Source organism: Phymastichus coffea, unplaced genomic scaffold (genome assembly GCF_024137745.1).
Source record: "Phymastichus coffea isolate CEN01 unplaced genomic scaffold, Cenicafe_Pcof_1.1 PCOF00063, whole genome shotgun sequence".
In the NCBI taxonomy this organism is placed as follows: Eukaryota; Metazoa; Arthropoda; class Insecta; order Hymenoptera; family Eulophidae; genus Phymastichus; species Phymastichus coffea.
In genome coordinates this window covers 1,188,617-1,202,467 of record NW_026706874.1, presented here as the reverse complement: position 1 = coordinate 1,202,467, position 13,851 = coordinate 1,188,617, and the positions used below count along the sequence as shown (strand labels likewise).

The 13,851-nt window shown below is 46.9% G+C and overlaps 2 protein-coding genes across 10 annotated transcripts; both read right to left on the bottom strand.

Annotated features, from left to right (window-relative positions):
- Positions 1 to 61: 61 nt before the first annotated feature.
- LOC131667271 (adenosylhomocysteinase-like 1) lies at positions 62 to 7,889 on the bottom strand. 8 transcript variants are annotated; one of them, XM_058940605.1, is made up of 13 exons: positions 7,362 to 7,542; positions 6,890 to 7,279; positions 6,217 to 6,264; positions 5,291 to 5,375; positions 4,761 to 4,954; positions 4,358 to 4,682; positions 4,138 to 4,288; positions 3,858 to 4,022; positions 3,117 to 3,282; positions 2,671 to 2,917; positions 2,298 to 2,418; positions 1,662 to 1,773; positions 62 to 1,479 (listed from the first exon to the last, which is right to left on the bottom strand). In XM_058940605.1, the coding sequence occupies exons 2-12, from the start codon at positions 6,908 to 6,910 to the stop codon at positions 1,710 to 1,712; spliced, it is 1,587 nt and encodes a 528-aa protein (XP_058796588.1). In that variant the 5' UTR covers positions 6,911 to 7,279; positions 7,362 to 7,542; the 3' UTR covers positions 62 to 1,479; positions 1,662 to 1,709. The 8 variants fall into 8 exon arrangements, with proteins under 8 accessions (XP_058796588.1, XP_058796589.1, XP_058796583.1 ...); XM_058940606.1 differs by having other exon boundaries at positions 7,418 to 7,522; XM_058940600.1 differs by lacking the exons at positions 6,890 to 7,279; positions 7,362 to 7,542 and adding an exon at positions 7,666 to 7,889.
- Positions 7,890 to 8,046: 157 nt separating this feature from the next.
- On the bottom strand, positions 8,047 to 13,746 carry LOC131667272 (uncharacterized). Of its 2 annotated transcripts, XM_058940609.1 has the most exons (5): positions 12,621 to 12,868; positions 12,172 to 12,429; positions 9,877 to 9,984; positions 9,670 to 9,807; positions 8,047 to 9,494 (listed from the first exon to the last, which is right to left on the bottom strand). In XM_058940609.1, exons 1-5 carry the CDS (start codon positions 12,697 to 12,699, stop codon positions 9,229 to 9,231), a joined length of 849 nt encoding a protein of 282 aa, XP_058796592.1. In that variant the 5' UTR covers positions 12,700 to 12,868; the 3' UTR covers positions 8,047 to 9,228. The 2 variants fall into 2 exon arrangements, with proteins under 2 accessions (XP_058796592.1, XP_058796591.1); XM_058940608.1 differs by lacking the exon at positions 12,621 to 12,868 and adding an exon at positions 13,632 to 13,746 and having other exon boundaries at positions 8,047 to 9,807.
- Positions 13,747 to 13,851: the final 105 nt, after the last annotated feature.

The following is a 13,851-nucleotide window of genomic DNA, read 5'->3' as shown; positions in this document are numbered from 1 at the left end:
TTATTTCGAGTTTGTAGAAAGGTGGAAAATAAGAAAATAATTTCACGTTCTTTTTTAAATTCGCCCGTCATTTATTCACGGTCTACAACGTTATTTTACAAAAATACTAGTCACACCCATGTACATATGTTATTATACACTGTTAACTTTGGATTAATACCGTCTTCACGTTAACCTCAACGCGAAAATACATCAAGTTGACAAAGACGGTTCCAATGACGCGCACAACAAAGTACATGAAGGTTCGATTTTTGTATAATTTCGCATACTTAAGAAAATTCAATACATTTTGAACCTTCGTTAAAGAGAAAAATGAAGGATTATTTCTGGTTAAAACTCAAAGGACAAAAAACTGGCTAGCATCAATTGCAAAAAAGCTTCGAAAAAATATTAGGCCTTTTTTTTAATTTTTTTTTCTTTTTTTTCTTATCGCGTGAATACGGTAGGAACAACTTTTTTTCTGCCATTACAGGAAGTTTTAAAAGCCACTCCAACAGGAATTACATACAATCAATACAATTTCTTTTTGAAAAATAATAAAAGCGTATAATTATGTATAATTCCGTTCAGCTGACTTCTTGTTGGTTTAATACTTGATCATTGGCGTTGGAATTGTTTTCATTTCCTAATTCACATTAATCTAAACTCTTTTACTATGCCGAGTGGAGGATTTGTTTAGTGTATTCGCTCTGCTCACTCGTTATGGGTGACTGTAAGTAACTGTATACGGCTAAAAACTATTCAATCGCTTTGTTTTTCATTAAATATTTCTTTTTCTCACCAAGATAACATTCATTCGTTTTTTTTTACATTACACAAAAAAATCCATTCGGTTTTTTTCCTCGAGACAAAAAGCACAGGTCTGCATGACCTTCACCATCAATTAACATTGCCCGTTCACACATCCTTGGCTGACAAGTCTTAAAAATCACTTTTTCATAAAAGCATTGCAAAGATTAAAAATGAATCAAACAATTCGATACGATTTTAAATACATTAAATGAAAGGTAGACTATTACACATAAAATCGATAATTAATGGCCACAAAGAAGGAAAATCACATGATTTCTAGAACATTTCGTTTAAAAACTATTGAGTGGTTTCATGTTTGGGGCGATAAAGTGAGCCGCGTTTCATGCCGTCAGCGTGGCTCGTAACGTGAAACCCGCATGACACAATTATTATTTACAAAATATACTACGTTACATTTGCACATTCTCATTGTAAGACCTTCTTACATCTTAATTTTGTCATTACAACCGAGTAGACCAGAAGGTATGTATAGCATTGTTCTTTTGGAATGATACATCTGTGCTCTCGAAATCATTTTAATAATGTTCGTTCTCTTTCACTTTGGAAATACTGTTTTAGCATCATGGTAAGTCTCTGTTCGTTGACGGATCGGAACGACGATCCACATTGTTTTTGTTTTTACTTTTTGTTTTGTTTTGTTTTGTTTCTGCAAATCCCATTTAGTAACTGAAAACAAATATAATGAGGTCAGTTATGAAAAGACTGTTTGAAGTTGTGAAAGAATATGAAAACGACAAAATGTATGTATTTTATACATTTTTTGTTATAATCAGTGTTGAAAAAAAACAAAAGAAAATTATAAGGTTTATCTACATCGATAAAGTATAAATTTTCGATTTTAGCCCTACCGCGGGTTACATTATACCGTTTATCGCCTACACACTCAAATATCGCTGCTACTTATTGCTACTTTGTAAAATTTTTTGTCTCAGGCGTAACGCCAGACTTTGAGAAAGGCATCTGTAGACATAAAAATAAGTTTATTTTGGTTATTATTCATTAATAATTAAAAGAAATATTTGAAAGAAGTTCTAAAGTAATATGATAAAGTGATTATGAAAATTTACTCGAGAATAAAAAAATACTACACACGAAATTGATCGAACGAAAAAAGAAAAAAAAGAGACAGGCATTTTTTGAACAATAGTTAAATCCGTGTAAACGAAAGAACGATACTTGTTTGATCTAAGTGTTTTCAGAATAATTTCATGTATAGTTGTAATGCATTAACTGTTTTTTTAACATTTAGGCTATAATCATGTGAAAATTGATGCTTTATGATGATAAATCATAATAGACATGATGCGCATATAACATTAACTGATCACACTCTGTTTTATAGTCTGTAGAAACGTATATAAGCTTTTCCATGCATAGCGAAACTTAAAAACTATTATGACAGCAAGATTATGGAAATTAAACCTTCAGTGTAAATGAATATAGTATGATAAAAATGAATTTGTAAAAGAGATGAATCTACTTACCGGTAGTAATTAGGCTTGAAAGGTCCAGCTTTATTCAAGCCCATATATTTAGCTTGTTCGTCGGTTAATTCTGTCAAATGGGCATCGAACGTAGGCAAATGTAATGAGGCTACATACTCGTCTGAAAGGAACGACGAAAAAATTGACGATCAATTTTAAGTTGGTCAAATGTCATTCGTTATTCGTTTGATATCGCAGCCGTCGAACAACTTTGCTTTTCAAAGCAGTTCCAATGTGTCATGAGGTATCCCGAGCAGTTTCTTTAGTATCGATTAAACAAGGCACTGCGTGTGCTTGCTCGTCTGCAAGGTTACCGCCCGAAGAATTACGTGGTTTATTGGCGAAAGAAGAGATTGCCAAGGAAATCACTCACCCATTTTTTTAGGCAGTAGGTATACGTCGCTCTTGTAGCGTCCGGCTGGCGCATTGAACAGTTCGATGAGTGCAAGCGCCTGCGTGGCGGCGGTGATGGACACGACGAAGGACGGAATACTGGAACACGACAGGTTGACCAAGCGGCCCTCGGCCAACAGCACGATCCTCTTGCCGTCTGGCCAGATCACGTGGTCAACCTGAGATCGCACTTTCTCCCAGGTGAGGTCCGACGTACGAAGGCTGTTCTATTGTTGTGCGAGGAAAAACAAACAAACAGTCAGATCGACAAATCCGACGAAGGGTAGGGCATAAGCGAAAACCAATCGAAGATAATACGCTCGGCTCTGGCGCGCCGAGCGATTCGCCGAGCGGTTCGCCTAGCTAGCGAACGTTCTCAATCGCAGCGGCGCGCGAGCGAACGAGCTTTCAACGAGAAAGGCTTACGACGTCGATCTCGGTGTTGCTGTGGCCCATGTTGCAGACCACGCAGCCGTTTTTCATCTTGTCCATCTGCTCGCGAGTGACCACGTTCTTGTTGCCCGTCGCCGTGATCACGATGTCCACGTTGCGGATCACTTCGTTCAGTTTGACCACGCGGAAGCCGTCCATGCTGTCGAGTATCGATCGTTTGGATTAGCCAGTTTCTCTCGTTTGGTCGCATCATCTCCCCTCCCCTTCCCCCAACACCCAAGACAAACGCCACGTTTGCATTTTTATTTCTTTCCAACTCGATAATGTGCGCGCGTATGCTCGTTAAAATCCTTGACTCGCGTACCTGTCCCTGACATAAAAAACAAAACCAACGTGTACGCCTTTCAACTCGGCCATGTCGGAACTAATTGATTTTTCCTCTTTCCCCGATATTAACGGACGCTGCAAGATTTCGCTGGGCTGCCTGTCCATTACGGGTTGGTAAAGCAAAAGGAAAAAATAACAACTTGCCTTTCCTAAGCCTCGAAACGCGGCGGCTCTTACGTAACCCGGACCCAGCAGTTCTTTTCATTTCATTACGGTAACAGCTTTTACCGCGAGTCCCTTTTCTGCAACGAAATTTGCTTTTACGCAGACTGGACTGTCAATATTTGAATGCCTTAAGGGTTTTGCGAAAAAAAATGAAAATGAAACGCTGGAGCGGTCGAAGTGGGAGAGGTGGGTGGGATGGCTCGCACGAATATTCAACGGTACCTGGCTTGGAGGGCGCAGATGGGATCGATTTCGGTGATGTAAACGATGCAGCCGAGGCCCTTGAGCGCCTGGCAGCAGCCCTTGCCAACCTCGCCGTAGCCGCATATGACCACCTGCTTGCCGCCGAACATCACGTCGGTCGATCTCTTCAGGCTGTTGCCAAAACTGTCGTTGTAGACAAAGAATGTTCTCTCGCTTTTTGCAATCTCGTTTCACGAGAAAACAAAACCACCGGAAAAGCTAAGAAAAACCAAAGGCGAACGAATCGATCGACACTGACCTGTCGATAATGCTCTCGCGGCAGCTGTACAGGTTGTCGAATTTGGTCTTGGTCACGCTGTCGTTGACGTTCATCGCTGGGACCGACAATTTGCCCGCCTTCGACAGTTGGTAGAGGCGATGAACACCTGTTACGCTTTCCTCCACGATGCCTGCACGCGCGCGAGAGAGGATTTAGAGGGCGTTCGGGCGTTCGGACGCGCGGACGTTAACTCGCTCACCCTTGATCATCTTGAACATGGCGTTGTACTTCTTGAGCATCAGGTGGGTGGCGTCGCCGCCGTCGTCGAGGATCATGTTGGGCTGCCAGTTCTCGGCGTTGATGCACTTGTCGATGCACCACCAGAAGTCCTCCTCGGTCTCGGCGCGCCACGCGTACACGGGGAAGCCCGACCAGGCGAGCGCCGCCGCGACCTCGTTCTGCGTGGAGTAGATGTTGCAGGCGGCCCACCTGACCTGGGCGCCGAGCTCCGCCAGCGTCTCGATCAGCACGGCCGTCTGCGCGTTGATGTGCGTGCAGCCCACGATCTTGGCGTTCTTCAGCGGCTGCAAGCCAGAGTTACGGGGTTAGGCGGTGGTCGCCCCGGTGGCTCTTGCTCTTATTAGGTGGCGCGCGGCACGCACCTTGTCGTCGCGGGCCCTCTTGCGCAGCGCCATGATGCCGGGCATCTCCTGCTCGGCGATCTCGATCTCGCGCCGGCCGAAGGCGTGCTGCTCGATGTTGCGCACGCAGAAGTCCGCGAAGCCCTTGTCGCTCTTCTGGATCTTCTCGCGCGGCGACTGGTCGTCGTCCTCGCTGCTGCTTCCCGTGTAGGAGGCTTGGCACGACAGCGCGTCACGGCGACAGATCGCGCGAGGCGGCAGGTCCACAGCCGGCAGCAGCGCCAAACAGAGACACGATCATTTGCTTTTGCTTTCTTTCTCGGCGGGGCGCGTCTCCCTCGCTCCGACGCGCCTCGAGAACCGACAACGGGACGAAAAAAAGAGAGCGCGACCGAGACGACGCTCTATTCTCGGACGTCGAGCGAGAAGCTCGGTGAACTGGAACTTGGTTGCTTTCGCGCGGATGCGGATGAAATTTTCGCACCGAACGAGCGAGAGAGACGGCGCGAAAGCTCGATGCAGAGAAAGAGCACGCGCGAACGCAAGCTTACCCGAGCTGTAACTGTCGGTGCTGCTTGCCGACAGAGAGCGACTCCTGTACCTCCCAGCTTTCTTCAAAGCGCCGGACTTGGATTCCTGGAAAACCATATCCCGCACGAGTTAGAACGTTCGTGCGCGAGACGCCGAGCGCCGACGCACATTCAGCTCAACAATCAAGTTTTTAGTTCTGCTCCGTTCTTTTAGCACTAATAGGTTTTTCTGCGCTGTTATCGCGTCGTGCTTGTCACGTTATTTATCGCGCGAAGCGATCGTTCTTTCGATCACACAGTGCGTACTTTTTTCTTTTATTCGTTCGTAAATAATGTGACTTTTTGCTCTCGATGCATAAGGACAGTAGCTAAATCGAGCCATCACCCAGCACACAACATTTTGTCGCGAGACTGTGTTAAAAACAAAAAAAAATCACAGATACACAAAGTGCACGAGAAAGGAAAAAAGAACAAAAAACATTGAGATCCACGAAAAGAGTGAATGGAGTAGTCGGTCTACTATGTAAAGTTTAGTTAGTAATACAAATATATGATTCCAAAGGCCGCGTATGTATGTTAGGAAGAAAGTACGGGGGCGTACAAGTGAATGTTATCGCGGAGCTAGGCAAGTGTACATGATATGTCATCTTCATTAAACCAAATCTAATGAGAATGATTATGATGCCCAAGATACAAAAGACATTAGAAGCGGTAATCTACAATGTTGCTCGCCATGCTACGAATGAGAATGTACACGAGCAAGATTAGTATAAAAATGCATGGATCACGCGGACGTTAGTTTGAGTAACAGGAGAAATGCAAATAGAGCGGGCACAAATATATACAGTCAAGAAATACACTGAGATTCGAAATGTACAGGTGGGCGCAACTTGTTTTGCAGTTTTTTTAGTTTACTTTGTTTTTCTTTTGGACAACATATTACTTACAACTTTAGATCTCGCGCCGTAAAAGGCATTATTCGTAGCCTCTAGGCTCTGAAATAACAACAATTAAACGTTCATCATCTCGCACGTGAGCGATAATAATTTCAAAATTAAGAGAAAAAAAAAGAATTCTAGTTTATTTTCGCACATGCAGACCTGCCTCGGACTGTACGTCATATCCGACCAGTAATGTATTTGAGTATCAATTACGAGGTCATTTCGATACTCTTTAACCGACCTATTGTCACATCTGCGGAGGATGAGTTAATCAGGCCTTGTATCGCGAAATAAATTACTAGTTAAAGGAGAAGACGAACTAAAAAACAGTAGTTTCTCTACGTGCAGGATAAAGATCGATCGGCCGTTGGTCACTTTCGTGACTAGAGGAACATTTCTGTGCGAGCTGAAGGACACATTTACATAGAGAATCGATAAAACGAGAAAAAGAAATAAAGTTAGGTAGCTTATTTAATTCTGCAATCTCGTTTTGCGTATGTGTACAACATCATCAAAGGAAATAATGTACACTTTATAATTTATCGAGTCAGTTTAAAAGGAATAACCTTTGAGGCTCTCTCGTTGCTTACGTACATCCATATATCAAACATTCATTGCAACAGATTCACACAATAGTCTGTACGAGTATCCAATTAGAACTAACAAAATTACATCTAACCTTTTGCAATTGTTTGAGCATTATTGAATAGAGCCAATACTTTGCATTCTCGAGGATACAACAATTCGACAGCTGCAGATCACTAGATGTATTTCATAACTTGCCAACAATCGTTATATGTATAGTACGGCACACAGTCATTTCACAACAATAACTGGCAGTCTTTCAGTTTTCTAATAGATTGTCCACACTTCAAATTCATTCAAGCTTGATGAGACTCAATTGGCACAAGCCACAATGTTTAGTCCCCTTCAAAAGAAATATAATTCGCTTGATCTCTGTATACCCATGTCGATGAGTCAATATGCTTAATTGGATAAGAATCTATCAACAGACCAAATGTGTGGCTTATGCATGTGCAGTGCCACTCGAGTACATCTCTCGGATCATCTGTTTTTGATTGATTAATATCATAGATAAAATCATGTATTTATCGATAAAGCAAATGTAATTACACAAGAAAAAACTGCACCATGCTTGTAGCTTTTTCTGCTAATCTACTGTATTGATCTGCCAGCTGCTACACACCTTCGAGAATGCAGGAAAATCACGACAGAAACATGTCGGGCTCGAAACAATCCAGAAAGTCAAAAAAAAGAAGCGTTCCCCGGGGAAGCGCTGGCACTGGGTACAGTCGTGCGGAGGGTCACGCTGAAACTGGAGTGCGCTCGCCTTAATATTCTCCGCGCACGAGAAAGTCACGAGTGCGCTGACGTAACGAGCAATTTATCAATACGACTGGAGAGGCTAGAAGAGGGCGACGTATAACTACTTACCTTAGTACCGGTAGTAGCGGGGCCTTGGTCGGAAACCACGGGCCCGTCATTGGGTTGCTGTTGATGCTTCGACGTGGACGGCTCGTCGGCCATTGCGTTGCGCTGACTGCTTACGTTAAACTCCTTTTTCACACAGATCAGAGACGACTAACATTCCAGCCACTGCTAGGCTGTCGCACGCGCACCGCCGCGCATTGCACACTGCTGCGGTCTGCTGCTACTTGGCGCCTCGCCGACGACCCAACAAAGCAGACAAGGTGAGCTAGATGGCGCTACTAATCACTCTCTCTCCTTCATACTATCTCTCTCTCGCTCTCTCTCTCTTTCTCTCTCTTTAGATTGAGGGGTTGTTTGATAAGTTAAGCGACTTTTTGACATGATTCGATTTTATTTACAACACTTTGTTGCACCATATCTTTATTTACACGTAGGCTTTTACAGTAAAATACAGTCATAGCAAAAAGCTGATTCTGTTCCTTGTTTGCAATTGTAATAAGGCGCTGTGGATGAAAGTTCGACTTAAAAAACTATATATATGTACGTATATTCTCAACGTCGTTTGTATCTTCACGATATATTACTTGTCTTTTGTTTGTCCACTCGGCTGATGTATTGTATGTTGTTTTCCGCGTCTCTCCAAACGAAAAGCCATTTTTATACAAAAAAAGGCGACGATAGTTGAAACGCTCTGTGTTCTACAAGGCGCATTCGATTAGTTTTAACGTTGTCACATTGCTTATAGGCTAAGGCATTCGTCATAAAAGCTGAACTTTACTATCGAGCAATCTGTTTTAGCTACGCCTATCCTACGCATATCTTATTATCTCGACTCGCTGAAAGTTCTATTTATCTGTAAAAAGTAAGGGCGCGCATGCGCGTGTGTATTTCTGCAGGTCACGAACTTTGTGGTATGCTATTACGCTGTGCTTATTGAACGACTGTTTGTTTATTTAGACATCGCGTACATCTACCGAATAGTCTTTTATCTATACTTATTGTTTTGAAACGAATAGCAGCCTCTGTCTTGAAAATCTTAGCCCTAAATCCAACGTGCTTTCGTTCGCGTTCGTTATTGTTTTTTGTCAGAGTAAAAAGTCGACGCCCGCCGATTGACAAAGAGAAAAAAACCGCTCAATTGAAAAATACATTTGCCGCTTGAGCGTCAGCAGCTTCAGACGAGACATTTCTCTTTCCAAGCAGTCGCAGTCTTGGGCTGGGGGGAGGGGGGGAGCAGGACTCGCGCGGCAGAGGAGAACGTCGTGACCCTTCGAAGTCGTCCGTCGCGCGGGCGATCGAAGGGGCGAAAAGTCTCGCGTTAACGCGCGAGGCTGCTGTCGTCGCAGCGAACCTTCGAGGTACAGACGTGTACGAGCGTACGTCCGTCCGGTGACGACGCGGGAGACGACGCGAGAGACGACGCTGCGTAAGCGACGCGAAGAAGCTGCGAGTGATTGTCGGGCGTGTGCGATGCGGGCAAGCTGCGCTGCGATGTCGTCTGGCGCGTCGGCGATATGGCGGACGGGCGGCCTAAAAGTCATCTTAGACCTCGAAGGCCTCGCGCTGCTACGCGATCATGGCCGAGATAGGGCTGAAGCGCATGATCTTGCTGAGCAGGATCCAGGCGAGCGAGGCCAGCGCCGACAGCGTCACGCCGCTCCAGCCGAAGTCCATGCTCCAGGAGTTGACGAAGCGGCGCGCCTTGAGCAGCTGCCGGTCGACCGTGCCGCCCACCACGCCGTCCTCCGGCCCGTCCAGGATCACCCGGTTGTTCGCGCGGTCCTGCGAGCGCTTGCAGTGGATTATCGTCAGCGTGAACAGCGCGAAGGTGGCTGCAACAGAGGCACACGCGGTTGTCCCACTCGTCGAGGCGCCGTGGGGGTGGACTGAGGAAGCGAGGACGGACGGGTGCGAGCGCGCGGCCGTTTCTGGCGCATCGATCGAGTGCAGCTAACCAGAGCGCCGTGCTGAAAGTTCGAGTGGCGCGGCCGACGATCCGATACCTACCTGCGAGTAGATACATAACGCCGGTGACGAGCACCGCGGATATCTGGTGTCTGCAGAGGCCGAAGAAGCCGACGAACACCGCGGCGCCCAGGATTATCAGGCAGACCAGCGAGCACGAGATGCTCAAGTTCTGCATGCCTGCGCAAACGCAAAGCTCGGAGACGATCGGCCAAACGCGCGCAAGCTATTGCCGACGCGCACACTTACGGTTCTGCCAGGCGGCGCGCATCTCCTCGTGCGCCTCGTCGGGCGTCAGGTAGTTGATGCATCGCTCCTGCGGGAAGCCCACGCGGCCCAGCAGCTCGATCTCCTCGTCTGCAAAAAGGTTGGATTTTCACTGCGCGAGCGCTTTTATTAGTCCTTGGCAACGTCCGACGGTCGAACGCAGTCTCGTGGAATAAAGCAAATTTCATTCGAGTCTCTATGCTTGTCCAAGGGATATCCAACGATAAATCCAGAAAATCTGACTTTTCTTTTATAAAAATGAAAATAACAACAGTATTTATTTGCGGACGATGAGCCGACGCTTAAATCTGGGATATGTTTGCGCTTGGAAACTCTCGCTCAATCCTTGAAAGTCTCGTAAAGTCTCTGCTGTATTTGTATATCTTATCGATCCTCGGCCGACTCTCGTGTAGGGGACAGCCGTTGGCATACGGAAAAGCGTGTTATTTGAAATAGACTGTCTACATCGGTAGCACAACATGATCAAACGAGCCCTTGTACTCCTGCTCGTTATGGTGCTGCTTATCGCAGGACCCGCAAAGGAAGAGACGGTCGGCTTTGGCTTTATTCCCTGATAGCGTACTCGTGTATTCGACATTTTGCCAGTAGCAAGTCATCGCGTGGCGGTCGACTTCCATCTCGTATGCGGACAAAACCGGTAAAGCTCCAGATTGCTTTTGTCGCTTCTTTATATAAATATACTAAAGGTCTTGTCCGGCGAGATTATCCTCAAAATCTGCAAGCCGATGTCGTTCTGGCGCAATCAGCGCAATAACACTTGACCATCGGCTTGCCGATCAAAATCATCAAGTTTGTCCTGGCAATGCAAGCTACGTAAAACATGGCTTCTTCCACTCCCGGTGCAATTCATCGTAGTGTCCCGCTGCAATTCATCGTAGCAGCACTGACACTCAGCCAAAGCCAAGCTCTCAAGCGTTTTGAATTGTATATAAAACGAGCTACAAAATGGTTTGCTTCAGTTTTTACTGGGATTTTGTCAAAAGGCGAGCTATTTAAGATGTGAAAAAAATTCGTAATTTGTATTTTGATTGTAGCCTTGCTATATACACCATCTTTACCTTAATCCTTACTTTCGTAAGAATAACATAATTGGAATGTTAGGTTTATTTCCGGTTGCGATATGGAACTTTCAAAATTTAATAATTTGGTTGTTGGGTGTAAAAAGATTATTGAGCAGAAGTGTGCAATTTACACATCTTTAATATCAGATTGTCGGTTTTATCATATTGTCAGATAAAATATTTACTTAAACTTGGAATTTGACAGAGCTTTGAAAAAGTGCAAATAGTACGCGCTAGCGAAATAGTACCCTATGCGCGTCATATAGCCATCTGCAAAGCCTCGTCTTCTGTTTTCTGGATGATTGCAAGTGGACGAATTCTTTCTGATAGTCTAACTGCGATAGGTTCATTATCAAACTACTTTGTATTAGTTTAAGCAAACCACTGGTTTTAGGTGACTAACTTTAGTCGACAGGATACATCGAGACAATGTGCTAGGATCACTTAGGTTGTTAACAAATATTCGGGTTCACTAATGGCGTAAAAGTTGCACATTTCAACATTTCAACTATTTTTTTCCGAGCCACTATGCAACGACAAAATGAGGGCGAAGACTGTGCCTGTGCGCGTAAGCGATTCGCGCGACGATTGTTCAGAGTATATAATAAAGGAAAATACAATGGTCGTTCCGATGACACACGGATATTGTCGCAATAATGCGCGCCCCTTAAGAAAAGCCGGTCAAAGCACATCGGACCGTCCGAGGAGCAATAGCTGGGGGCTGCTTGCGCCGAGAGAGGGATGGATCCCTGTCGCGCGTCCCTCGGGACAAAACAACATTGTCCGGGGACTGCTTACGTAAGCGGCTCGCGCGAGCCGCCCACCTGCGAGGTCGATATCTCCGCGCTCGCGGAATCGATAAACGCGCATACTCGTCTTCGTGGCACGGAGGCATCAATGATTCGTGCGCGCAACCTAGACCCAGTAGAACTATCGAGCGAGATGTAGGCCGAACGTCGCGCCGGAGGACGAGTTCCCGCTCGAGCGCGAGTCCTCGGCGCGACGCTCGCGAGGCCACAGCGAGGACTCGTCGTCGTCCTGTCACTCGGCATCGGGCGCCAGCGAGATCAATAAGCGGGGGCGACGGGGCTCGCGACCTACTTCCCGAGGCGCGCGATCGCGACTGGGGATGCGCTTGGCCGGCGAGCCCAGTCTGCCCCGTCCGCTCGGTCCCCGCTCCGCGCGTTCGACTTACCGGTGAGCGAGACGCACATGGTCCAGATGCCGCCGTGCATGGGCACGACGAAGGCCGGCTGAGCGCGGCTCCTGTCGCCGACGACGTGGTGCTTGGCCTGCTGCGACGATCCGCCGCCGAGCGTCGGCTCGATCCTGCCCACTTTGCCATCCAGCAGCCACGTTACCGGGCTGACGTTGGCTCGCTCGAGCGCCTCGCGGTCCCAGTCCACCTCCTCCCAGTGGTCCGACATTATCGCCGCGCACAGCAGACCCGTCGCTGGAACAGTATTCGGGGATCTCGCAGCGCAGTTTTCGTTGCTACGGCCGATTGCAGTTGGGTCGCGCAACCTCGACAGGGGCATTCCGTAGCGCGCGCTCGGAAAAATGACATCTCGAAGCCAATTGCCTCTTATCGGGGAAAGAGCGAAAACTGACGACAGCCGCGCGCGCGGAGGAGGAGAGCGTTACCAGCGCAGGTGAGCACGAGCGTGGCGAACAGAAAGACGAGCCTAGGCGCGGGACTCCTGGGCAGCCGCGACGGCTCCATCAGTAGAAGCTGCCTCTTGCACCAGCTGCTGCTGCTGCTGCTGCTACCGCCGCCGCCGCTCTTGCAGCCGGCCCTCGCCGCGAACCAGCGTACCCTCAGCTTTCGTCCCGTCGCGCCGCCGACTTGTCGAGCTCCGCGCTTACTGTCTGTGTGCCGCACCTCCGTCGACGCCGAGCGACCAGCGCGCACTGGGGGCTGCGCGCGCGACGCGCCTGTCTTTGCTGTACTCGCGAGGGTGGGAGCTTCTTGCTTTTCACGGACGACCGACGGCTGACTCTTCGCGGAGGTTTCGGGGATGCGATGGTGATGCCGATTTGTTTCTTCCTTTTTCGTCTTTCTTGTGTCTTCTTATTGTTCGAATCGACGCGCAGCTCGAAAGGCGGCGCACTTCTTCGATCGACGGAACTTGGAATTGCTCGAGCGCGCCGCTGAGAGTCCTCCCTGAGTGAGAATTTTCTTCCAAGCGATATTTCAATATCTCGTGCACTAATCTAATAGAAGAAGGCACACCTCGTGGCGCACACTTCATGGACGCTCATTCATAACTTAAGGCTTCCAACTGACTTAAGTCAAATTGACGCGCCGCATGTAATCGATCATATTATTTGCGCCGAGGATGCTTGCAGTATCGAAACCTTGTTGTTCTCCTTGTTCGACTAATTAATTGTGTAACATTGAGAACTAAACGCGGACTTTACTTTGAATTTGGGAAAAATTTCAAAGGAACCCACCTTCTTGCAAATCATACACGCATGAAAATATTTTGTAGTCTGATACAGTTTATCTACAGAGGCGCTACTAAACTTTGTCGATGAAAGTTTGTTAGCCTTACAAAGAAATAACCGACAAAGGTGATTGAGCTCTTATGCTGCATCAAACTACCGCCACTTTTTTAAGACCGGAGAAAGAAAGTAATCTTATTAATGACTTACTGTTGCAATATGGTTCGATCGACGTTCAGTTTCTCTTCGGAGACGAGTCGTCTCTTTTGCACGTTGACGCGATCAGTGTGGACGTATCGTATTTACATCTAATGCCATCCTCGATAAGCCAACAGTCAAAGCATCAAGTATATTCGAAAATCGACACGGAGCCACGTGATCAGTGGACAGGCTGCGCGCGCAAACACTGATCCACTTCTCCAGCTGCGCG